Below are 24,369 nucleotides of genomic sequence, written 5' to 3'. Positions count from 1 at the left end.
ACAGATTAAAAATCTAGGGTCTAAGAATTTAGGGATTATTATTATTTTATTTTATTTGAGTATAACTTAAAAGTTTAGAGATTAAGCCAACATTGGTCGCACATTTCTCTACCAAGAGGTCATCAGTCGAATCCTCGACAGCTCATCAGTCGAATCCTCAAGTACTAAAAAAGTTCAGGAAATTTAATCCTAAAACTATATTGAAAATATTGTATAAGCCTTTAAGCACAAACACGTGCAAGCATCATCATCCCCGATAAATATTTGTTCGTCAAACTGTACAATCAGTAAATGCTCTGATAGTTGTAATGTTAACAACGACTTGCTAACGAGCGATGAGCCGTTTGATGATCAGATCCGACTCCGAGAGAATTGATAAAGGCGCCACACGTTCGCGGCTTTATTTTTCCATTTTCCAGGATGAACAAGCCAGCCAGTGGCATCCAAAATCGGCTAAAGACGGGGGACACGGAGAGCCATTGGAATCAATTCACCAACTATTCTTCAATTCACGTCGAAAAGACTGGCACAGTCGTCGGCAAATTGCTTTGACTCTTTCACTCTGAAATTCATCGTCTTCTTCCATTTTCCGCACACTGTGGAAACTTCTCGGCGGTGATTGGCTTCGCAATCGAGCTCTGCCAATCGTCTATCCACTGCGGTTTTTGCGTGTCGAGAGCGGCTTTGCTGTGATCTAACATGGCTGAAAACAGGTGCTGCATTCCTGCGAATCCGATAGGTCAGTAGTTGAGCCTTATTAGTACTCTCCGTGAATGTTGCCGCCTGATTTGTTTCGTTCTTTTCGAAATTTTCCGTTAGTGTTTTGTGAGCTGGACTTGTTGCTTTCCAGTGATTTGTTCTCTGAAAGTCTGTCTGGAAACTTCTTACGAGCATAATTGGAAATTTTTTTAGTGCTCTGAGCTCCGGTTATTGTAGTTTCTAGCTGTTTTGTCCACTATGCTGTGCTTAAAGAGGTTCTGAATGTGCAAAAGTCGCCCATCTTCGTATATACTAGGTCATGGTACTAGTCGGTGAAAATGAGTTACAGACGAATGACGAATGAACTTCTTTAAATTAGGCACATCATTATCTTCTTACATTGCCATACTGTAATTCATATTCCACTAGACTTTAATTTTTCTTTTAGTCTATTATTCCTATATTTGTATATATTTTTATGCATGGGAATAAGAAATTGCCGGAAGTTATTGTTCATTTACCCTCTCATATTGTTATACATGCTGACATCTTTTTCATGATGAAATACAGGCATCGAACAAATCCTTTTAGAAGCACAACATCGATGGCTACGCCCGGCTGAAATATGTGAAATTCTAAACAACTACGAAAAATTTTCTATTGCTTCAGAGCCTGCTAATATGCCTCCAAGTACGTTTTCTCCTAATTGATATTTTAATCTGTTGTTAATTACGTATGATTGTTGAACATTTCTAGCATTATTGTTGCATTCCTACAAAATGTGAAGAACGACTTCAAAGCTTCCCGTGGGCCCAACGTAATCCTATAGAAAGGTCATGATTTGAAAACATGTCGTGGGTATTACTTTGTTTCTATCAAATACCTGTAATGAGGAATGCGGCTTGCCGTGATTGAATTTCTGAAAGAATCGTTTTATGCATTTAGGCGATAAAACTCTTCAGTGTAATTATCATGCTCCAAAACTGTCGCATGCATTCTTAATATGGTTTGTAATGTATTTTTACATTGTTTGCCCGTAGACGAGCTTAGCATCTTGGGCAATGAACGCATGGGATTTTACTTTGTCACCTGTACCATGAAGTTGATCCTACTATATCAATGCACCTTCTTTTAATTTTTACACTACTGAGTTGATCATCCTTTCCCCTGAATCTCCATGTATTCAGAAAAAAAATCTTAACATTCCTCATCCAATAAGAAATTCCTCTATATTCAGTCTAGCATCGGATTCCAATCCACCTTCAATGTGTAGTCTCCACGTATTGGTTGGGGGCATCTTTCTTGCCTAATATCCAAAACTTCTCTACTGCTTTAGGACTCTCTCGAATCATATTGTTGATACACTAGCAGAATATCACAGAATTGCCTCATTCATTGCACTAATGGAGGTTGACCCCTTTTCTGATGCCTCATTCCTCTAGGTTGAAAGGCTTTCCAGTCAAATTCTACACCCTGTCTAGGCTCTCATTATTTCATTCCCCAGAGTGATGCATCAACGTTTTTAATATTTGCTGCATCAGTGGGCATATGGTTCTCTTTGACCAGCGAGTGCTTATCTACGCCAGTCTTTCTATAGGTTCTCTACTGGACCAGACAACAGTTGATTGATTACTGAGGCTTGAAACCTATTTCTGTGGTGTATGCATCATGTTGAATGTTTCTGTCCCTGTAGGTCATTGAGCTCTAATACCAATTTGGTAGATTTGACTGACAAACTTCCTGATATGAGAAGTAACAGGATATGCTACTACAATTATGTATCGTAGCTAGCTAACTAACTAATCTTAGGTAGGGGAAATTACAGGAAATATATCAAGAATAATTTTGTAAAATTTAGATTATTCTCTGATAGTGTGATAAAAATTGATTTTTTCTTTTAATTCACAAGGACATATGATCCTAGACTACATAAGGATACGCTTGACCATACATGGTTATAATGGGCAACAAACAAGAAGGGGCCTACTTACATAAAGTAAGTAGGGAATTATTGCCATAAAAATGATGAATGAAGGTAAAGTTTAACAGACAAAGAAAGGAAATAATATCCTCCCAAACTGCGGAGATTCCATGACAATATCATTCTTCCTGGGCTCTGATATACGTTATCAAACGAAAATTGCTATTCCAAGATTTCTAAGATGTTAGATACTCAAGCATTGTATTCTCATGGGTGTCCTAGGCTGCAACTAAACAATGCACATTGACAGGATATGTTCTTTAAAACGGTAGTTGTTACCCCAATTAAATTTATACTTCATTTTGCTATAAGGCTGAAGTTAAATGCATCTTGGCTTGATTTCTATATAAATGACAGGTGGTTCACTTTTTCTTTATGATCGAAAGGTGTTAAGATACTTCCGCAAGGATGGACATAATTGGAGGAAGAAGAAAGATGGAAAGGCAGTAAAGGAAGCTCACGAGAGGCTCAAGGTAATTAGCTGCAAAGATGCATTTGATATGTCTTTCCCTTTTAGCTCATTGTTGAGGCAATTTTGAAAACTTGGAAAATGCTTCAAATGTAACTTTTTTGTATTGGCAATGTGATCTGGGTTTATCCCGTACTATTTTAATGGTCGTAGCAATCATTGCTTCTTAATAGAAAACAATTAAATTCTTTGCTTTAGGCTGGAAGTGTGTATGCGCTGCATTGCTACTATGCCCACGGGGAAGAAAATGAAAACTTTCAGAGGCGCACTTATTGGTTGCTGGAAGAGTGAGTCAATAATAATAGCATGCATGTTATGCACTTAAGCTCTCTTTTGAATGAGCTTGCTATTGTCAACACATAGCTTGATCACTAGTAGGTTTGTTTTAATGGCTTTATATTGGTTTGCTTACCTTGTCAATGACTTCTGCAGGGATTTATCACACATTGTTCTTGTTCACTATCGGGAAGTGCAGGTTTGTTTATTAATTTTTTAAATATTTTGTTCAGTTATCATTCGGGGTAAAATGTCAAGGTAGATTTGGTAGATTGAGAATTTTGATGATATTGTCCAAACATTGACCATAAACACACATGTATTTTTAGAAAAATTTCATTGCATTTGTTGAGTGCCAACAAGTATTGATGAATGAATGATTCATGTACAAACATTTTTGAGGACCAAGGAGTGTAAGAACTTATTTTTTTGCGTTGTTCTATCTTTACCTGCATTTGGCTAACTCTTCTTGATTTTCAGAATTGATCTTGCACATTATCCTTTTTTTCCCCTGAATTGATTTGGCTAACTCTTCTTGATTTTTGGAATTGATCTTGCAAATCTGGGTACAAGTAGTTTCAGTGCTTTCGAGGCGCACCCGGGCGCTCGCCTCAAGCGAGAGGCGAGGCATTTTCGCCCCTCCCCTGCACGACCCAAACCCTATCTCTGCCTCCCCTCCCTCCCGACATTCACCTTCACGGGCTTCAAGCCTTCACCACCATCAATCTCTGCTGTTGCTTGTCTTTATTTGGAACTAAACTTATAGAATTTGGTTGTTTTATGTATCTTGTTGACATTTACTATTTTGGTATTAATTTTTTTAAGGTAATTTATGCACTATATATATAATTTTTACTTATTTATTAAGGTGCGTCTCGCTTCAATCGGGCGTCGCCTTTGTATCACCTCTCGCCTCAAGGCATCAAAGGGCTTGTCGCCTTGCGGTGCGTCTTGCTCCTCGAAAACACCGGGTAGTTTTTGTGGTTCTTGGGTGTGTTGGCTATTTTGTACAATGCACAGAGAGAAAAGTAGAAGGGATTAGAAGATTTACATAATTGGAAATATGAGCTTAGGGCACTGAGGCTCGATGAGTGAGTTCTATTAAATGGAAAAGAAATGATAACAACCTGTATACATGTCACAAAGCTTGGAGGAAAAAGCAATAGCAACCAATATGCTATTAATGGAATGTGAGGATCAATCTAAATACACGAGTGAAATTCATACACAAAATAAGTCAGGTGCAAAATCAATTTTGAGAAATTATTTAATATCCCCATAAGCTAACTGGCCTATTAAGATGGTGAGCTTGTCTCAATTAAGGAACCTTTAAGTTCGAAGTCTACAAGTTGATCTTTAGAGGGGACATCCTTTAATGAGCTTCTTATTGACAAGCTGCTGGGGAATAACATGATGTTCGATCTCAATATGCTTGATTCTTTGATGCATAACTGGATTTGTAGCTATTCAAGTTACATTGTCACACAGCAGAGTCGGAGCAGAAGATGAAGAAAAACTAAGTTCACGACTGACTGATTCATCCCAGATTTAGCTCTGCATTTGTCAATCCTTGGTATTTGGATTCAGCGTTAGAACTTGAGACTACCTTTTGATTAGGAGAGGGCCAAGTAGTTAAATTGTGGGCAGTAAAGATATAATACGTGCTTGCACTGCTTCTTTCATTAGGGTAACTAGCCCAATCAATATAAATAAAGCGTGTAGATATCATGACCAATAGATATCAGTGGGGGTAGAGGGAGGGAACGACAAAAGTAAAACAATTACAAAAAATGCTTTTTTTTTTTTTGGCTTGAAGTTGTTAAGGATAAAACATAAAGGATAATTACGAATGAAATTTTAAGAGAACATCAAAAGGAGACATAGAAGTAAATCACACTAAAAACCTCATCCTAAGACTCCTCTAAACCCTTGAAAATTCTCACATTTCTCTTCCAAATGTTCCAATTAGTAGTGAAGAGAACCGACTGCCCCAGAATCTGACCACTTTTATGGAAGTTTGACAACCACCTCCTCAGTCCTCTATCATGTTCATATTTTTCTTCTATGAATTTGTATAGGTGAGAGGTAGTCTATTGTGGTCATAGGTTCAAATGGATGACTCCTTGCCCACCTTACACTTTCTTTACCCCATCCGGTGGGTTTTGTTTAATTGAAAAAAAATTATTTTCCTTCTCAAGTGTTGTCATTTCTTTTCAGTGCTTATCTTGACCATGAGTTTGCTGAAATGTCATCAGAGCAGTAGAGCAAATCTCAATCGTAATAGGGGGACTCATGAAGCTGTTCTTGTTTCTCGAGAATTTGAAGAAACTACGAGCCATTCAGAAATGGACGCTTCTAACTCCTCTAGTTTTCATCCGTCTAATTATCAAATACCTTCACAAACTACTGAAATTAGCCTAAACAGTGCGCAGGTATCAGAATATGAAGATGTTGAATCAGGTGCTTGTATTGTATATGAACTCCAAATCAACCACAGCTCGGAATTGAAATCATTTCCTGGGTATTTTTGTCATTTCTTTAACAATGTTCTTCTGATTGACATTCTATCTTTTGCAGAATATAGTAGCCAAGCAAGTACTGTTTTCCATTCTTTTCTTGGATTACAAAGGCCTAGAATGGAGAGGTTTGGTGCTGATCTCTGTGATCCGAACTACCCTATTTCATTATCAGGTAGACTTCTCATTACTTCTCCTTAATCCTTTTTATTTGAAAAAATCTTTGTTATAATTGTGCTAGTTTTCATCCAACATAGGCTAAGGCTAGGAATGGCTAGTTAATACCCTGATATGTTGTCAGATAATTATCAAGAAAACTTTTCAGTCTTTAGTGGGAATGGCTTTCCAACAACATCAGATAGAAGTAAAGACAACAACAGTGCTGGATTAAACTGCGTTCCCCAGAAGAACCTTAACTTCTCTTCTGAGAATGTCTTGGAAAGTGGTTCTACTGGAATATATTCATCCAATCTGGAGCCATCATTGTCTGCATCTCAACCTGAAATTTCAGGCGATGTCCCAAAACAAGGTGATGAGGTTTTGCGGATGCTCTTCACTGAGAAATGTAAAAGGAAAGAGTTTAATAATCACCTACATTCCCAGGAGGATTGTCAGGTTAGTTCTCTCCAATTTATTTAGTAATGAATTTTCAAAGTTTTAGATGGAATAATGCTTCCAAAGTGTAAGTAGTTTGTAGTATTAGCATTTGTGATTTCTTTCCCATTGAACCATTTTTTTTAAACTTTAAAAAAATGAAAAAAAGACTCTTTTTAATCATCCGCCAGGATACCTTCTGCCTAGGCATGTATTTGAAGCATCTGAGTGTTTGTAAATATGTAAATACTATTCGCATGCAAATTACACTGAAGAATGAAGACAAACAAACGGGTACCTCGTTGGAAAATCTACAACATGGTTGACTAAATATGGTTGAAGATCATTTAATAACTTTGTGGACACCTCGAGTTGGTGGAAGCGTTTGGAAGAGGAAGAGTCAAAACTCAAAATATTAAAAGTATTAAAAGGAACTTTTATGGCCCTCAGGACCCCTTCTTCTAAAATGCAATCCTCTACAGCAAATCAGATTTGGAACTTTTGAGTTCCTAAAAAGGTGACAGTGTTTATATGGTCCTTATTCTATAGAGGGATTAATATGGTGGACAGACTTCAGAAAAAGCTCCCTCATTGGTCCCTTTCTCCCTCGGTGTGCAGCCTGTGTTTACAAAGTGCAGAATCAGTGGATCATCTTTTTCTACACTGCTCGGTTACTGGTAAGGTATGGAATTATATAGCCTCTAGTGTGGACCTTAGCCTATGTCTTCCGAGAAAGATAGATGATTTTATTTCGGAGAGCTTTGGAGGAGGTGCTCTCAAAGGGAAAGCCTTTGTTCTTTGGAATTGTGCCGCTAGAGTTTTGGTCTGGCTTCTTTGGAAAGAGAGGAATGGTAGAATCTTCGAAGATAAAAGTACTCCGGTGGATTCTTTTTGTGTAAACATTCATCATATGGCTTCTTGGTGGGCTACAATCCACAAGAAGGTTTTTTGTAATTATAGCCTTCGAATGATTGCTCAAGATTGGAGAGTGGTGATTGTATAGTTTGTTGGAGAGAGTTTCCTCAGCGCTCTACCTTTTTGCTGTTTTTTGTGGTGGCTATGAATGAAAGAATGGTTTCTGTTTCTTATAAAAAAAAGGTATTAAAAGGAATTTTGGGTGACAGAACAGAGGAAGGTGTAACACTGAAGAATGGAAGACAGACAAAAAGGGTACCTCGTTGGAAAATCTACAACATGGTTGACTAGAATATGGGTGAAGATCATTTAATAACTTTGTGGACACCTCGAGTTGGTGGAAGCGTTTGGAAGAGGAAGAGTCAAAACACTAAGTATGAAAAGGAAGTTTGAATGACAGAACAGAGGAAGGTGTAATGTGCAGAGTAAAAGAAGTTAATAAGACAGAAGGAATTTTGACAGTTACGATGAAGATGTGGCAAAATCAGAGGTAACAGCTTTTAAGAACGAAACGTGGTTGTCAAAAGGAGGAGGCTTATAAGTTTCTTAAGTAAATTAAAGATTACAGGACAAGGTTCTTTCAGGAAAGAAATCCAATTTTGAACGCATAGAAAGATCATTACAACTCCAATACTGCGATACATTCATTAACAGCTCACTTAAGCATAATTCAATTGATCAAGGCATTATCAATCGTAGGATTGATTCCCCAACCTTATTTTATTAGAATTGTAATACTAAATAAAAAGGATAGTAGCATAACCATTAGGAAGGAAATGGCCTTAGTTTTTGAAAAAGAAGAAAGATGGGGATGAAGAAAATAAGATTTTTTTAGTATATATGGAGAGTTAAAGTGCTTCTTTCAACAAAATGAAAAGGCGGAAAGTGAGGCAACATTAACTACAGGTGGTAGAGGTAAACAGTTCTGTTTTAAATGTTGTTAGTGGTGACATAGCAGCATTCTCATTACAGATGGAAGTTCTAAGGGAGGACATGAGAATTTTTGGGAAGAGGATCACAAAACAGCTATTATGGCAGACAAGGAAAACATTAGTGTCTATTAATGATGATATGGAAGTAATTCCATTACAGAGGGTGATCCCGAAGGAGGTGAAAAAATACATCTAGGAGCAGGTGAAGCAATCTCTTTGGAGTGCTCTCATCTCATCTCATGGAGTCTCAAGGAATGAGGGGTGTATTTGACACCAATTCCAAACGGGAGGAAAAAGGAAAAAAAGCAATTAAGGGAAGAGAATTCCGAAGAGTGGTAGAGAATTGTAAATCCGATCTCTCAAAGAAATGAAGTTTTCTTTTGAAAGAAATCATGGAATACTTCCATAATGTCTAATTAGAGAACAATCTAAACTCTTTTAAGGAATTTTGTGAAATCATCTAGCCTATGCGCCTATCTACCCAGGGCCTTCTCAGCTGCAAGTACTTCAAATTCAATATTAGTTTCCATTCAATGATAATAGGAATTAATCTGGTACCTTCTTTCGTTCTATATAATTTCAAAAAGATATTGATCTGGAATTCCGGGTTACATTGAAGAATATTCAACTAAATTGGACCATTTTCAGGGACCAACTGAAAACTAAACTTTTTCCTTTGCTGCCAAGAATCTTTGAAAAAGCATTGTGTTACTCATCACCTTCTTTGAGCCATTGGATTTTACTTATAGGTAACGTTTGTGTTTCCCCATTTAAGCAAATTTCCATAAGCTCTTTTTTCAAACTTATTCCTTCCTCTCTCATGAGAAGATAATGACCATCTATCTTCCTCCAAACAATCAAATGCCTAGTTTTGCTAATAATCTCGTCCTTCACCATCTTAAGGTTCCCTGCATTGGATTTGGTCTACCCTTTCTGCTTTACCTTCAAGTTTCATTGCCTTTTAAGCAGTTTAAATCCAAGCCAACCATTTATGGAGTCTTCCACCGACTATTCTTCAACTTGTTTAAAAAATCTAGGATGTTTTAACCACCTATTTTCAAAATGAAACAACATTGGAACCCACTTCAAATTTATGGTTTCTAATAAAATAGGGGCATGATCAGAAGAAACCAAGCTCGTGCATTCTTAATAACATTCAACCAAAGATACGAGGGAAAAAAATTGACTTGGTATTTTTTTACCATGTGACCATGTGAAGCTTCCGTTGTTCAAAGAATTTTCAATCGTATCATCAATCAAACTGCAGAATCTTTTCATGCTTTTGGTTTCAGTCTTTCAGAACAATTTGATAAAAATTGATAAACCCTACTGATGTTTACTTGTTTAGTTCTCTCACTTTGGGTTGCGGTTCAATTTTTTAAAAAATATTCCATATCCCATATATTCTTATATGAACTAAATGGGACCTTAGATATTTAGTTTATTTTTCTAATAATTTTGCTTTCATTTGTTGGCATTTCTTTTATGTCACTTAAAATTATGGTTCACAGTACAAGCAGCCTCAACGCGGTGTCACTTCTTGAAAGAAAATTCCTAAGAATGCTAATAGGATTGTTTATGATTATCTTAACCCTTTATATTCTCTGACTTGTACTGAGGACTCAATTCTTTTCCCATCTGACAGACATCTCAAAGGAATTCCTCACCTTTAGTAAGGTGGCCCATAGATCAACAAACCTTGCAAGCAGATTTGGTTTGTAATGTTGCTTCCAAGTTTCACCAACTCGATCATGTCAATGTAGTGAATTCTATGCAGTCAAGCCAAATGAATACAGGGCCACAAAATGATCAGTCAATGCAAGAACACCTCCAACAAATGCTTCCAAATACAAAGCATGAATATTACCTGAATTCAATCTCTGATGGAAAGGTGATATTGGAGGGGAAAGCCAACTTTCCAAAAAAACAGCCTTTATTGGATGCTATTACTTCTGAAGGTCTGAAGAAGAGTGATAGTTTCAATCAATGGATGAATAGAGAACTAGGAGATGTGAACGAGGCAAGCATGCAGTCCAATTCTGGAGCATACTGGAATAGCGTTGAAAATGAGGTTGGTCATTCCAGCATCTCTTCTCAAGTGCATCCAGATGCATACATGTTCAGTCCATCCCTCTCCCATGAACAGCTCTTTAGCATTATTGATTTTTCACCAAGCTGGGCATATGAAGGTTCTGAAATCAAGGTACTACAGAGCTATTTTTCAAATCTTTCCTGATATTTTCTTGTAAATCAAGTTGAATCTCAAGTCCATATTTTATCCGCCAGTTATTTATAGGATTTCTTTTTTCTTTCTCCTAATCATGTGATATGGGCGATTTTATAGGTTTTGTTATCAGGGAGATTCTTGACGAGTCATCAAGAAGTGGAAAATTCTAAATGGTCTTGCATGTTTGGCGAGGTGGAAGTACCGGCTGAAATTATAGCAAATGGTGTCTTGCGATGTTTTACTCCCATACACAAGGCTGGGAGAGTTCCATTTTATGTTACATGTTCCAATAGATTAGCTTGTAGTGAAGTGCGAGAATTCGAATACCGAGTTAAGTGCATTCAAAATTTTGTTGTGATGGATGACCATAGTAGCAATACATTTGAAGCACTTGCTTTGCGTTTTGTGAAACTGTTATGTCTGAGCTGTCCGAGCACTTTGATTGCTGATCCCAATAGCTCTGATGGCAGTTCCAACTCCAATAAAATCAGTGAATTGCTAAAAGAAGACAAAAGTGAATGGGGTCAGTTGATAAATCCTAAATGGGATGATAATTTTTCCTTCGAAAGTGCAAAAGAGTTGCTGCTTCAGAATCTACTTAAAGAGAAGTTACACGTATGGCTATTGCAGAAAGTAAGGGAAGGTGGGAAAGGCCCTAGCGTACTAGATGAGCATGGTCAAGGTGTGCTACATTTTGCTGCTGCACTTAACTATGATTGGGCTCTTCTACCATCAATAGTTGCTGGTATAAATGTCAATTTTCGTGATGCAAATGGATGGACAGCACTACATTGGGCTGCATTCTTTGGCAGGTGAGTACCTTAAATTAGTTTTGCCGCTTCTACTTGTCTTTTATAGCTTTACTCCTAAGGAAATTCTGAAAGTCCTTTCGCTTGCTGACATAGTACCATTTGGAATATTCTATTGAAATAAGGAAATAACTGATCAAAGGAAAGTTGGAAGAATTTGATGCCTTGGTTAGGACGCATTGTTATGGAGTTGATAGGTTTTGAATTTTAAACTGTAGTTCACATATTCAAAACATCTGATACAGGAAAGTTCCATCAAGCTGAAAGTATAATAGTAAATAGATTGTATGGATTGAGCTTTCATCAAGTATCAACTCTTTCTTTTTCCTTTGTGTGTGTGTGAACCAGAGAGCGTGTAGTTGCTGCCCTCATCTCTATGGGTGCAGCTCCTGGATTACTAACCGATCCAAGCCCTAAGCATCCATCTGGCAGAACTCCTGCCGATCTAGCATCCTTAAATGGGCACAAAGGCATTGCTGGTTATCTTGCAGAGTCAGACCTCAGCGCCCGCCTGGAATCTCTGGCTTTTGATAGTCAAGAAAGTAAGTCTGCAGAAACCTGTGGAGCAAGAGCAGTACAAACAGCTACTGAGCGTGTCGCCACTCCGCATGACGGTAATGATATACATACATTGTCCCTGAAGGATTCATTAGCTGCAGTGTCTAATGCTACCCAAGCTGCTGCTCGTATTCATGAGGTTATGAGGGTGCAGTCCTTCCAAAGAAAACAGTTAGAGTTGAAATACAGAGACGATAGACTCGACATGTTGCACGATCAGGCTCTTTCAGTTCTAGCAGTTAAGAGAGGTATTCCAGGACCACATGATAAGCATGCTGCTGCCATTCGCATACAAAACAAATTCCGTAGTTGGAAAAACAGAAAAGATTTTCTGATAATCCGCCAGAGAATTGTTAAAATCCAGGTATGTTAGAACTATTTCTCTTGGTCATATCGTAGATAGTTATTACTTTTCATTCACTATTTCTGTCTCTGAAACGAATCATTGTCATCAAAGTAAGTTGTTCTGTTAATAACCGTCATCGTTTCGTCGAAAGGCACATGTAAGAGGCCACCAGGTTCGGAAGAACTATCGTACAATCGTGTGGTCAGTGGGAATTCTGGAGAAGCTTATTTTGCGTTGGAGAAGGAAAGGAAGTGGTTTGCGAGGATTTAAACCAGAAGCACCAGCTGAGTCCAGCAAGAAAATTACATTGGTGGCAGAGGATGATGATGACTTTTTAAAACAAGGGAGAAAGCAAACGGAGGAAAGATTGCAAAAGGCTCTTGCTAGAGTCAAGTCTATGGTGCAATATCCAGAGGCAAGGGATCAATACCGCAGGCTATTAAATGTCGTCTCGGAGATGCAAGAAATAAAGGTAATGTCAAAACTTGTGTTGCCATTGCTAATTTTTAACTATAGGTGTTGTTTTTCTCATTTTGATAAAAAAAAAAACTAAGGTTTAAATCTTATTTCAGTGTTTCGATTTCATGCTTTTCTAATTTTGGTCTCCAAATGCTTCAAATATTTTGATTGTGCTGTTTGTCCTAGAACTCAAGTATATAACTATTTTAGTCTCCTTAATTTTTTTAATTTTTTAATGAAGTATTTTACTGATATTTGACATGCGTGGTTTATTCATCATCGGTAAACAATTGTTTGAAGCCACGTGTAGTGACTTAGGTATTGAGTTTCCAAATAAAATGCAGTTTTTGTTGAATGGTGAATGAAAAACTAACAGCAATAGCTGAAGTGGTTCTTTATGCAAAGCTTGAGGCTTAAAAAAAACACTATTAAGGATTGAATTACTAACACGACATTTTAATAGGACTCAAAACTTGATTTATAAGCTAAAGTTACAAGCCAAAATAGGATTAAACGTGATTTATGTTAAATAGGTTAAGATTAGTTTTCAAGTCCTCTACTAAACTAATGAAAAGTATTTTTAGCTAATTAAAAATAGTTTTAAATTTTCTTGTAATGATTCACAACATAACGAGAGGTGTTTTTTCTCCATTCAGGTTGTAAAAAATGGTGCTTTAGACAACGTGGATGAAACAGCTGATTTTGATGATCTCATCGACATTGAAACCCTTTTGGGTGAAGATAATTTCATGCCTACAGCAATCTAAGATCTTATTATAGTGTGTAATAAATAAGATGACATCTCTCTTTCCCTCGAATACTATCCTCTCTGATCTTAGAAAATGTTCGTATTTGTATGATTAAGGACTCAAATTCAATTTAGAGGCTGGATGTCAAAAAAAAAAAAAAAAGAAGTCCTTATACTGGATCTTAGAAAATGTTCGTATTTGTATGATTAAGGACTCATTCAATTTAGAGGCTGGATGTCATACGACTGTTATACCCTCCCCTTTTTATTTCGAGATAGTAAATAATAGGGATGAAAAGAAAAAAGGTTGTATATGTGTCTTTATCTTGGGAGGGGCAATGAAATCGTTCCTTTCAAGTCATGCACAGGCTTAATTTCTATAACAAGCAAAAGTCAAATAAGAGATTTAAGCAAGCTTTGCAAAGCATTCTTTTCTCAAATTAGCAGGCCTTTTTAGCTTTTACCAAGGATTCTATATATAAACAATAAGAATTGAGGAACGGTTGATTCAATCCAAGCAAAAGCAATTTTACCAAGAATCTATACAAGGGGTAATATCCCTATAAAAGTGCTACAATTTCTTGGCCACGAAACAAACTTCTCCCCGAGTAAATTACGAGATCTACCTTGGCAATGACATCCATAACTATTCACAAGAAATTCAATGCATTGTTGTTGGTTGATTAGTCCACAGCATAGAACCAGAGCCAGAATCGGAATCAGAATAGACACTCCTCTAAAGCAGCAGTCATAAACATGATACATTGCTCTCTTTTCACTTATTTAAAGGGGAAAAGAAAAGCTGCCGCCATACACTATATATGCCAAACTGGCAACCGACCATGTATACATTTTTCAGTCCATAACATCAATAATATTTCACAGCTCTTTCCCATTGGTTATAAAAGGCAAAAAGGGGGGAAAAAAGAAGGAAAAAAGTAATAATAACATTAATAAACATGCGAAACCCAAAAAACAAGAGTCGAATCATAAATTACCCGACCGCTGAAATGGGAATTCTCCATATATCAGCTCTTGTTGCCGGTGCCAATGCTCTCGTAGAATAAGATGTACCCATGATCAGTATTACTAGAATATTCCTGCGCAGATCCAAAGAATGTCTGCACAACAGACTCATCAATCATTTCCACATTTTCGTCGTCAAAAAATAACCAGTGGTTATGGCTTTTCACAAGGCTAACATAGTGTCCGTGGTTGGGTCCACTTCCAACATGGACCACAACAGCAAACAAAGAGTACTCAGAATCTGCATCCTCCACTGTGTTGCTAAGCTTTAGCTCGAGAGGGAAAACGACTCTATATAACAGCTTTTTATATCGGCCAAGCTGCTCGATGTATTTAAACCGCTTCAGATGAATAACAAGGATATGAGGCGGTTTCTTAATCTTCATTCTCTTCTGTGCTTCTTGCAAACTGCACACCAAAATGAGGCCATCAATCAGCATTCCCTTGATTGGTTTTTGTTCCTAAATTTTGGTTGTGGGTGGGGACAAAGAAACTAACTACACTACTATTCACATTCAATGTAAAAATGTGGAGCCACGCACACAAATCACTGGTATGGGATTATGAAGTATCATCATATTCCACTCCTACTTAACATGAGACTATGCTTGCTGCTGAGAAGATGACGAAGACAAGACAATTAGAATAATAAGGCAGATTGGCTAGTACCAAAAAGGCAGCGCACTTGAAAACTGCCTCCATTAAATACTTGATGTACATGACGATTCCTACAGTAACCAAAAATTCAACTATGGAGGCAAAATAGAATCATGTATACCAATCTACCTGCAGCACTTGTCGCAGAAGAACTTGTCCTCAGCATTCAATGTCTCAGTGGAGCTGAAATTTTTTAAACAGCTAGTTATTGAACTGTTCTGTTCAATATCAAGGCTCAAATCAAGAAAAGTTTCATCCCTTGCTGTAACTGTCTCGCACCGCAAGCACCTTGTCTCGTTGGTTAGTAAACCCTGAAAGACAGATTGCATGTGACTCTGGCTGCAATTAAAAGTTTATCATACAAGAACAAAGTTACTTCTCATGGCTCAAATTCTAATTTGGCATGGTTTGGACGGAGAACCCTTAGGGATCTCCCTAGAAAATTGAGTTATATTGGACAGGGTTTGGTGTTGTATTCAAGATTCAGTCTTTAATCAGGTTTGTGGTTTGTTTCGAAGCATATTCATGTTGTCCACTTTCCAAAAGCCTCTTCTATCTTTTAGTAGTAAAGTCCTTATATTTTCTAGGTGTCCACTTTCCAAAGTTACTTCTCATGGCTCAAACACTAAATTTACTCAGAATAAAATGTCTTATATTTTCTAAGGTACATTCATTTATAGAAACATCCAGTGGTCTAGGTGGCTTGTAGGAAGGATTCTATTTCTCTGTCTTCGGAAGGCCAGAACAAAATTAATAATTCTCTTATATTTTCTAAGGAAGGAAAATCAGGCTGGGGGGCGCAAGTGGCAGCCATACTTTGTGGCCTATAGGTCTTTCACTAAAAACAAAAAACCCAACGAAAACATAAGCGAGTTAGTTTCATCTTAATAAAGAACTATCTTTAACATAGTTTTGATGTAATGGCAAGCGAGGGCATGCAACATGCAAATACAGGAAATAACATTCATCTTATTGATATTTCTTACCAAGATATACATATTCCATGCCCAGAGAAAAAAATACTGAGTTGGATACGGGGTATTGTAAATCGAAATGGTTAATTAAATCACCTGAAAATTTTTATGCACCCAAGTCACCAATGGCTCTTTTTGAGCACCATTTGCTTGACCAGTTTTAGGACCATTTGCAATTTTCTCAGTCGGTGACGAACTTTCCGCATCACTTTTAGTAGCATGTGCCTCTTTCTCCAGTATGTCAACAAGTTCGTTGAGCAAAAAGTTCAAAAACTCATGTGCATCCTACATCAGCAGTTTTCAAATAAGAGAAGATAGAGATAGGTGAAATTTGAACACGTTTATTTAATTAAATATAAAATTGATTAGATGAATATGTACAGAAGTTTTCACTTTTTAATACGAATTAGAAAGGAGAGGAAAATGAAGTGAAAGAAAAATATGAAAATGAGTCTATATTATTGTAAGAATCAACCATATTATTGTAAGAATCAAAGTGGTCATATTTAAAAACAAAATTAAAAACATACTTGGTGCATATAGCTACGGAAAATTTCATTCTGCTTTTTCAATCTCTGAACAAAGCGCTTTGGAGCAATGACACCAGTTTTTTTCTTTTGTGAACTTATCTGCAATCAGAAGTGAATAAAGGATTATTATTCAAAGGATTATTATTCTCCAACCTAACCATGGAAAGAGCTCTTCTTTAAGGTCATCAAGTGAACAATCAATTTTAGAACCAAATAGGATGAAAACGTGGAACTTCAATAAATGATTCACAAAAGATACACAAAAAATATACAGACCATTTTAATCATTTTTTAATTTAATATTACAGTCTCAACTCAACAGAATTATAAACAACGACGTAGCCAATGACCTGTAATGGAAGTAAATATACATACATATATATACACACACATACATACACATACGTACAGACTCACAGAATCACCTCAATTGGTATTATTCCCTACCAGTGGCAGTAAAGTAAAATAAACTGTATGACAAGCAAAATATACCTCTTAACATGGAAGCTCATACATTATTATTTAAATGGAAAAGCATGCTTTCATTAATCTATCTTAATGAAAGAATACAAATTGATCGTACAAAAAAAAAGTCCATTATAGAAGGAGTCTGAACAAAAAAACTGAAACTAGAGTTTATAAAAAGGCTCCAGTTCCTAGGAAGAATAGATAATGAAAGAAAACAATTGACCAGAACAAAAAAATAAAGTCGATTATAAGAGGAGCCTAAACAAAAACTGAAACTACAGTTCATAGAGAGGCTCCACTTGTAAGGAATAAGAGGAAAAAGAATAGTTGTAGAACTCTTAGACCCATACAGAGGTTTTTTTTATGAACCTGGCCAAAGACACTCAACATCTTTAAAAATTATTATATTCCTCTCAAGCAAAATAATCCACAAATGGACAAACAAAAAAAAAAAACAAGAGAAATATGAATCTTCTACTCTTTGCTTCGACTATATGCAACAGATATAATAAAATAAACACCATACTTGCTGTTTTTTAGTAAAATAGGAATATGGTTTTGAAATTGTAGTTCCATACAAATACTAACTATCATTAGTAGTATGAATAAAAAGTATTTGAGCGGTCAAGAAAAAGTTCATTTTAAAAAATATTATAGAAGTTCTTCAGAAGTAATCATCCGTATGCTCTAAGAGTCAATACAGCTTTAGATTTTTAAATCTCTATGAAATACTATTTGCAAACATAAAAAATAAAGCCACAACAGAGCAAAAACAACACAAATCCTGTCAGTCAAGAACAAGCAACGAATCAAGTAAAACACGCACCACCTTCCTCCCCCAAAAATTTACCTGGGTAAACAAATCTGCTAAGCATGTTAAAAGATTTTCTTCCACATCTCCAATACTCTTGTTATTTGAGTAATAATCTAACAATTGCTCACGAAAAGGAACACAAAAATACAGTGCCTGCATATAAAAGAGAATGGTGAGTAAGATACAAATGATGATTTCAAAGAGTTATTTGACAAATCAAAGAAAATATCAAGCCGGATATTAAGCACTTAAGCACATGCTCATATAACAAGTTCTAAACATCATACTTTTTAGACCATAAAAAAATAATATAATCTTTAAGAATCCAACATGCATCAAAAAGGGCAAAAATGATATAGATAATAAAAGAATCTAAAATCTCATTTGACATGGCAGGATGCTATGGAAACTCATAAAAGTCGTGACTCATGAACTTAAATACCACCTTCTGTTAAAGACTCCTAAATATCCCATTATTAGATCTAAAATTATGTTCTGAATAAATGAACCCCGTCTTCTATTAAAATTGTAAACTTTAAAATGCAGTCATTTTTATACTTTTAACTTTGTACACACGGACATTTGAATTCACACAGGTTAACAGCAGGATAACAAATCACCACAAGTACAAAATATCAAATAAAATAAAGTAAAAAAACAGCATCCATATTTTTCAACTACTAGTGTAGCTCATCCAGGATGATTATTTGTGTAATCCATGAATAATCACTTACAAGTTAAGCCAGGGGGACTGGGGATGTAGCCACTTAATATAAGGGGGGAAATACATCCCCAGAAAGGGGGAAAAAAAGGCAAACACAGAAACAATGCAACTTTGAATGGGACAAACATAACAGACCCATCAAATACATCAAAAAGGGAACGCAAAAAATTGCAGTTGGAAGAAGTATAAGACTATAAGTTGGGCTGTTGAAAGTTGAAACCGACAAGCACACACGTTTATGAGAAAATCAAAACATGAAACGATGAATCACTTCTCATAATTGAGTATATACAATTGTAAACACATTGACCAACACTTGCATGCTGCAAGCATATGCTTTTTTTTTTTTTTTATATACGAAGCCAAGAATTTCATAGATGGTATGAAATTACAACAAACAAAAAAAGGAGGAAAACCAAGCCCCAACCCAGGGTATGCTGCATGCGTATTTTTAAAGTGCATTTAGTAAAACAAACGTAAAAAACAAAATGAGATGAAGATGTACTCATATATATGTATGAACAATACAAAGTATTTAAAAAAGGAAAAAAAAAAAGAAAAAGACAATCAATGCATACTATAAAATTTCAGTATCTTTTCTATTTATCCCTCAAATACTACAACTATGCGAAGAGCATTAATCCCAAGACAATTGATGGGTAAAATTCACAATGAAAAGTTTGAATGATAGGGAAATCTTACCCACCTGACAATACTATTATAAGTCCAAACAATCTCTCGAAATAGAAACTACAAGTTAGAAACCCAATTACTTCTCGATGAGGAATGTCAACAAGATTATCATTCTTTAATAAAATGAATAATTATAGAACCCAAAGAAAGCATTTACAGCAATGGCTCGCAAATCCAATCCATGAAACTCATAATCCAGCCAAAAAAAGAATTCATAGACCGCCATTCTACCTTTAATAACCAAAAAGACACGCGATGGATGCATCGACAAACAAACAAAACCCTAGCAACAAAACCAACGAAGATCCTAGGAAGAGGGATAATTAAATTAAAGCAAGAATCATCATGCATCCCACAAACAAGGAGCAAACCTGCAAGACGCTGTTACAGTAGCAAGTATTGCCAAAATTTTCAAGGCCGAAGTAGCGCTCGCCTTCAGGGAACTGGTCGCCGAGAGCCTTCTCGAGCTTTGAGCCCGTAGCACCCATCCGTGCGTCGAAATGGAAGAATCAAACGCGACTAGATCTCAATCGGGAAATTGCTCCCCATATACAAATGAAAAGATGAAAATCTGTGGTTTGACAGGGTCGTGGGTTCCGTAGTTCAAATTGCTAGGGTTTTTGAGGGCAGGGGGTGAGTTCAGTTGCTTGTTGGTTTGTGCAATTTCTGGTCGCAGAGAGTGAAGGAGAAACGGAACGAGGGTTTCGATGAAGCAACGAGACGGAGGAAGGAGACCGAAAGAAAAGAGGAAGGTCTGGTATGGAATTAAACAATCAATGGAGAGAAACATTTACATGCCACGTGGATCGAACTAAACTCCAACAAATAAATTGAAATTGGCTTTTTTGGATTTGCCTTTTCGCTCTCCCTTTTAAATTTTTTTTTTCTTTTTGACATTTGGTATATATATTAAAATTTTAGTCTAATTTCTATCTGGTTTTTTGTTTTTTGTTTTTAAATTAATTTTTATATTATCTATTTTATGCCCAACTTTATCAACTAGTTTGGTCGAGAATTTAGATTTTTGTTTCTTTTTAGATTCACTCAATCAAATTTGAATTAGTGGATAGATGTTTGATATAATTGTTTTAATATGAAATATAACTCTAGGTTTTTATTAAATCTTTATTTTTAAATTTATATTTTTAAATCAACTTAAATTTAATTTGTTACACGCACAAAAATGCACCTCCACCAGATCAAGTAATGGACATCTCATGGCGTTATACAGGATCAAAGTGGTCCATCAAGAACCAATTCGCTAGAACCTAAAGATGAGTACTTAAGGTCGCTTCATAGTAGAGCTCCTACCTGGGAGACATCAACTTATATCTCTATACAAATCAACAATCTAATGCATTCTGGTATTAAGGGCGTTGTATGGACACCAACAAAATGGCAAACCGGATCAATTCCATAATTCTATATATATTGGGGATCCATTTGTACTCATATATACGAACTTATCTCAAATCGATTTAATTCGATCTAAACTCTAATTTAAGCATCAGATCATAAGCATGACATGTGTTAGATTTCTTTTTATACCAAACTCTCTACCTCACTTTGGCTCCAACCTTCCGTAGCCTACTTGCTAAAAATCTACCTGAACACAATTTATAGTTACAATTCGAGTACTTAGATCAGATTCGAATTCCCATATACTTTTTTGAAATTGTATCTCAAGTTGCTGCACTTTTAATAAAAATTGGATAGATAATCATTTGATATATATTTTTTTTTAAATTTGTCAATAATTTTATATTGGTGGAAGATAATTACAAATATATCATTGATTTACAAACATTTACAATTATACATTGTTCCATTATCTTGAATTAGCTTGAATGTATTATATTTTTGAAATTCGCCATTGGATTTATTTTAGATTACTTTATTATCTGTTGACCTAAAAAAATCTCGTCATTTTTGTATTTCAACTCTATTATATTTATTAATATATTTATTTAATAGGCCTATTTTAGCCATAGACTTTTGGTCCTTAAATGTTAGAAGCGACAATGGATAAAAGCCATAAATTAGGATCAAATTTTATTACGTGTTTAATATTAATAGATAGGTTAGCTTCATGTAATTTATTTTTAGTGATAGGTTAGCTTCATGTAATTTGTTTTTAGTAAAACATGCACGGGTGAGAGATTAGAGGTTTAAATTCATTCCTCTACATTTATAATAAGTTCCTGAACTTTAAATTTTACATCTAATAGGTCCCTATATTAAGTTTATTAATTTGACATTTATAGATCGAGTGACACACAAATATTAAAGTAATGTCAATACGAACATAATTCATGTAAGGTTGGAACAAAACAAGATTATTTATCAAATTTCACCAAAATTTTTATCAAGGGATATGATGTGGGGATTGGGGAGCAGGGGTATTTCCGTAAATGGGGACAATTGGAGAGGGCAAAAAAAGATGGAAAAATAATAAAAGAAAAGGCGAGAGCTTATCTTCATCTTCAATCGTAGCTGGGCTTCTTCTTCGAACTGGAGCGGTGTGACTGAGCGAAACCACATACAGAGCCTGAAGATGATAAACCTCTCTATTGCTTCGCCTTCTACCGTTTCCCTCCCTTCTACAGTTCTTAGCTCAACCTCCAAATCCTCCTTCATTGGCCTTCAGATCCGTTCCCCATTTTCGGTTCGCGTTGCTGCTAAAACGACATGTGCCGGAAGCCGCAATTCGTCTGTGGTAATGATGGCGAAGAGAGAGGAGGAATTGAAGGAAATCAGAGCCAAAACTACTGAGGAAATAAACGAGGAGGTGGTCGATCTCAAGGGCGAGCTCCTTATGCTTCGGCTTCAGAAATCAGCTCGAAATGAGTTTAAGTCCAGCGAATTCCGTCGCATGCGCAAACGGGTACTTTTCTTCCCTCATTGGTTGATGGGTTCTTAGTTGATTTTGAATTCAACTGAAATAAGTGGATTTTATGTTCGTGTTAAAAATATAACCCATGTGAAATTGTAGTTTCTAAGTTCCACTATCTTATCATCCACATTTTATTTATCTGGTGCCAAATTTTCTTTAAATTTGGGAGTGCAATGGTTTCTAATGGGCTTTGTAGCTGTTGGAATCTTAGATTCTTGGCTATTTTTTACCGCCAAAAAAGAAGAAGAGTTGAAATAAATTGAATCTGAAAAGTAAACAATTATAGGACCATTTATAGAATCCATTCAGGATTCAGATTTTAGTTCACAATCCAGAAAGGTTAACCAAAAGTATATTTCACCATGTTGGGAAAAAGTTGCAGCAGCTCCATTTAACAATGCAATTAGGGAGCCAGCTCGACTCCTTCTGAAACTTAGAAATCCAATTAGAATCAGGAAATCTAATTGAAAGTAGGATTTCAGGTTCGAAAGACTTCAAATTGGACTTAGATTAAGTATTTACTTCAAAATAACCCCTTACTTGAAATAGCTCTCAATCCTTGAAATAGCTGTCTAGTGGAATGTACATTGTTGATATATTTTGCACCATCTTCTAAAGACTCTTCAATGCCTTCATGCTACCATTTTGTTTTAGATTCCCAAGATGCCTGAAGCATGAATTAGCTTATAAATTGGTTCAAAGTAACTTATCTGTTTTTATGAAGTTACTTATTTGGCACAACATAAATGTTTTATGTAAGAGAGAGGGGCCTTTGCATTTGAGCCACGTGTAGTCTTTTCATGACTTTTCTACCAAACTTCTTCATGCTCAGTGATAAGGATGTTGGAATTATCTGTTGGGCCTCTCACAGTTGCACTGAACCTAAGTCCTGAATGATCAGAAGTTATTAAACAGCCAATAGGGAATTTTAGTAGTTGATGTGTATGAATTTAGTAAGACTAGCTTTTTTCCGAATTCGCTTGTGATCATGATGTAGGGATGTTTAATACTGTAACAGGCTCGTTCTCGTGGTAAGAATTGCATGTTCTAATTTTAGAAACTAGTGAAGACATCCAGTTTTAAATTTTGAATCTATGGTCCAATCCTAATGCCTTGGTGATTAGGTCTTGAGGTTTGTACCTACCCTTCCAAAGTATTTGGTTCAAGTCTGTAGCTTGACAACTTAATTACTGAAAACCTTCGTTCCCCCTTGAAGCTGGCTTTGGGGTGAGCAAAGCCTCCCGAAAATTCCCGGTAATCTATAAAATGGGTGCAAAAGTTAACTTCTCAGCAACATAATAATGTTCCTCTCTCTTTATTGTTATTATTTATCTCTACATTCTGTTGGATTGCAACATCTTGACTACACATCCGATGACTGGACTTGCCCTACAACTTTCAATTCATGTCTCTCATACGTCCCGAAACTTGGGAGTTTTGAACCATAAATTTTGTTAATGTCTGACCAATGGCAGATTGCTCGGATGCTTACTGTAAAACGTGAAAGAGAGATTGAGGAGGGAGTGGGCAAAAGGCTGTCAAGAAAGTTAGATAGAAAGTGGAAGAAAAGCATTGTTGTAAGACCACCTCCATCTCTGAAGAAGTTGAGAGAGGAAGAAGCAGCAGCTGAAGAAGCTGAGAAATCTGCTTGATCCTATCAGATATGCTCTCAACGAATATTGTATTTTTATGAGTTTGAAGTTGTTGAGAATGCCCATTGAAACAACATTCTTATCTTTTTTAAAAGGAGTTTTTCTTTTTTGAAGAAAAAAATTTATGATCTTGTACTTAGCTTATGCACAAATGGAAATAGTTTTTAAGAGGATTGTGGGAATTCTTTAACTTTCATGATCTTCGTCGCCAGATCAATAGATTCGAATGTATGACCTTAAAAAATTGAGCTACATTACTTGAACAGAATTTTCATTCAATTACTTTTCTTTCTTTTTCTAATTCCATGGAGTTTATATATGATTATTGATATATTTATATTTGACGTGTTTTTTTTAGTACAACAAAGATGAGGATGGAGGATTAATTTCTCAATAACAATTCTTCAAA

At 36.0% G+C, this 24,369-nt stretch overlaps 3 protein-coding genes across 9 annotated transcripts; 2 read left to right on the top strand and 1 right to left on the bottom strand.

The window, feature by feature from the left end:
- The first annotated feature begins 272 nt into the window (after positions 1 to 272).
- Positions 273 to 13,756, top strand: SR1 (signal responsive 1). Of its 7 annotated transcripts, none has more exons than XM_088128392.1 (13): positions 274 to 739; positions 1,270 to 1,389; positions 3,038 to 3,153; positions 3,348 to 3,436; positions 3,582 to 3,624; positions 5,681 to 5,885; positions 6,003 to 6,116; positions 6,267 to 6,556; positions 10,028 to 10,585; positions 10,727 to 11,421; positions 11,767 to 12,340; positions 12,474 to 12,794; positions 13,438 to 13,756. In XM_088128392.1, the coding sequence occupies exons 1-13, from the start codon at positions 700 to 702 to the stop codon at positions 13,546 to 13,548; spliced, it is 3,276 nt and encodes a 1,091-aa protein (XP_087984518.1). In that variant the 5' UTR covers positions 274 to 699; the 3' UTR covers positions 13,549 to 13,756. The 7 variants fall into 7 exon arrangements, with proteins under 7 accessions (XP_022136634.1, XP_087984518.1, XP_022136635.1 ...); XM_022280943.2 differs by having other exon boundaries at positions 6,243 to 6,556; XM_022280942.2 differs by having other exon boundaries at positions 273 to 739; positions 5,681 to 6,116.
- Positions 13,757 to 14,245: 489 nt separating this feature from the next.
- UBP3 (ubiquitin-specific protease 3) lies at positions 14,246 to 20,213 on the bottom strand. The gene is made up of 6 exons (XM_022280945.2): positions 19,787 to 20,213; positions 18,035 to 18,151; positions 16,717 to 16,815; positions 16,283 to 16,471; positions 15,342 to 15,523; positions 14,246 to 14,963 (listed from the first exon to the last, which is right to left on the bottom strand). Exons 1-6 carry the CDS (start codon positions 19,901 to 19,903, stop codon positions 14,558 to 14,560), a joined length of 1,110 nt encoding a protein of 369 aa, XP_022136637.1. The 5' UTR covers positions 19,904 to 20,213; the 3' UTR covers positions 14,246 to 14,557.
- A 1,673-nt stretch (positions 20,214 to 21,886) lies between these two features.
- Positions 21,887 to 24,261, top strand: LOC111008086 (Ribosomal L29 family protein). Its single transcript, XM_022280663.2, has 2 exons — positions 21,887 to 22,299; positions 23,784 to 24,261. Exons 1-2 carry the CDS (start codon positions 21,970 to 21,972, stop codon positions 23,958 to 23,960), a joined length of 507 nt encoding a protein of 168 aa, XP_022136355.1. The 5' UTR covers positions 21,887 to 21,969; the 3' UTR covers positions 23,961 to 24,261.
- Positions 24,262 to 24,369: the final 108 nt, after the last annotated feature.

This window comes from Momordica charantia (genome assembly GCF_013281855.1).
Source record: "Momordica charantia cultivar OHB3-1 chromosome 10 unlocalized genomic scaffold, Mcharantia_2.0 BLBB01000010.1, whole genome shotgun sequence".
Classification (NCBI taxonomy): domain Eukaryota; kingdom Viridiplantae; phylum Streptophyta; class Magnoliopsida; order Cucurbitales; family Cucurbitaceae; genus Momordica; species Momordica charantia.
The sequence above is the reverse complement of the archived record's forward strand: the minus strand, read 5'-3'. Positions and strand labels throughout refer to the sequence as shown.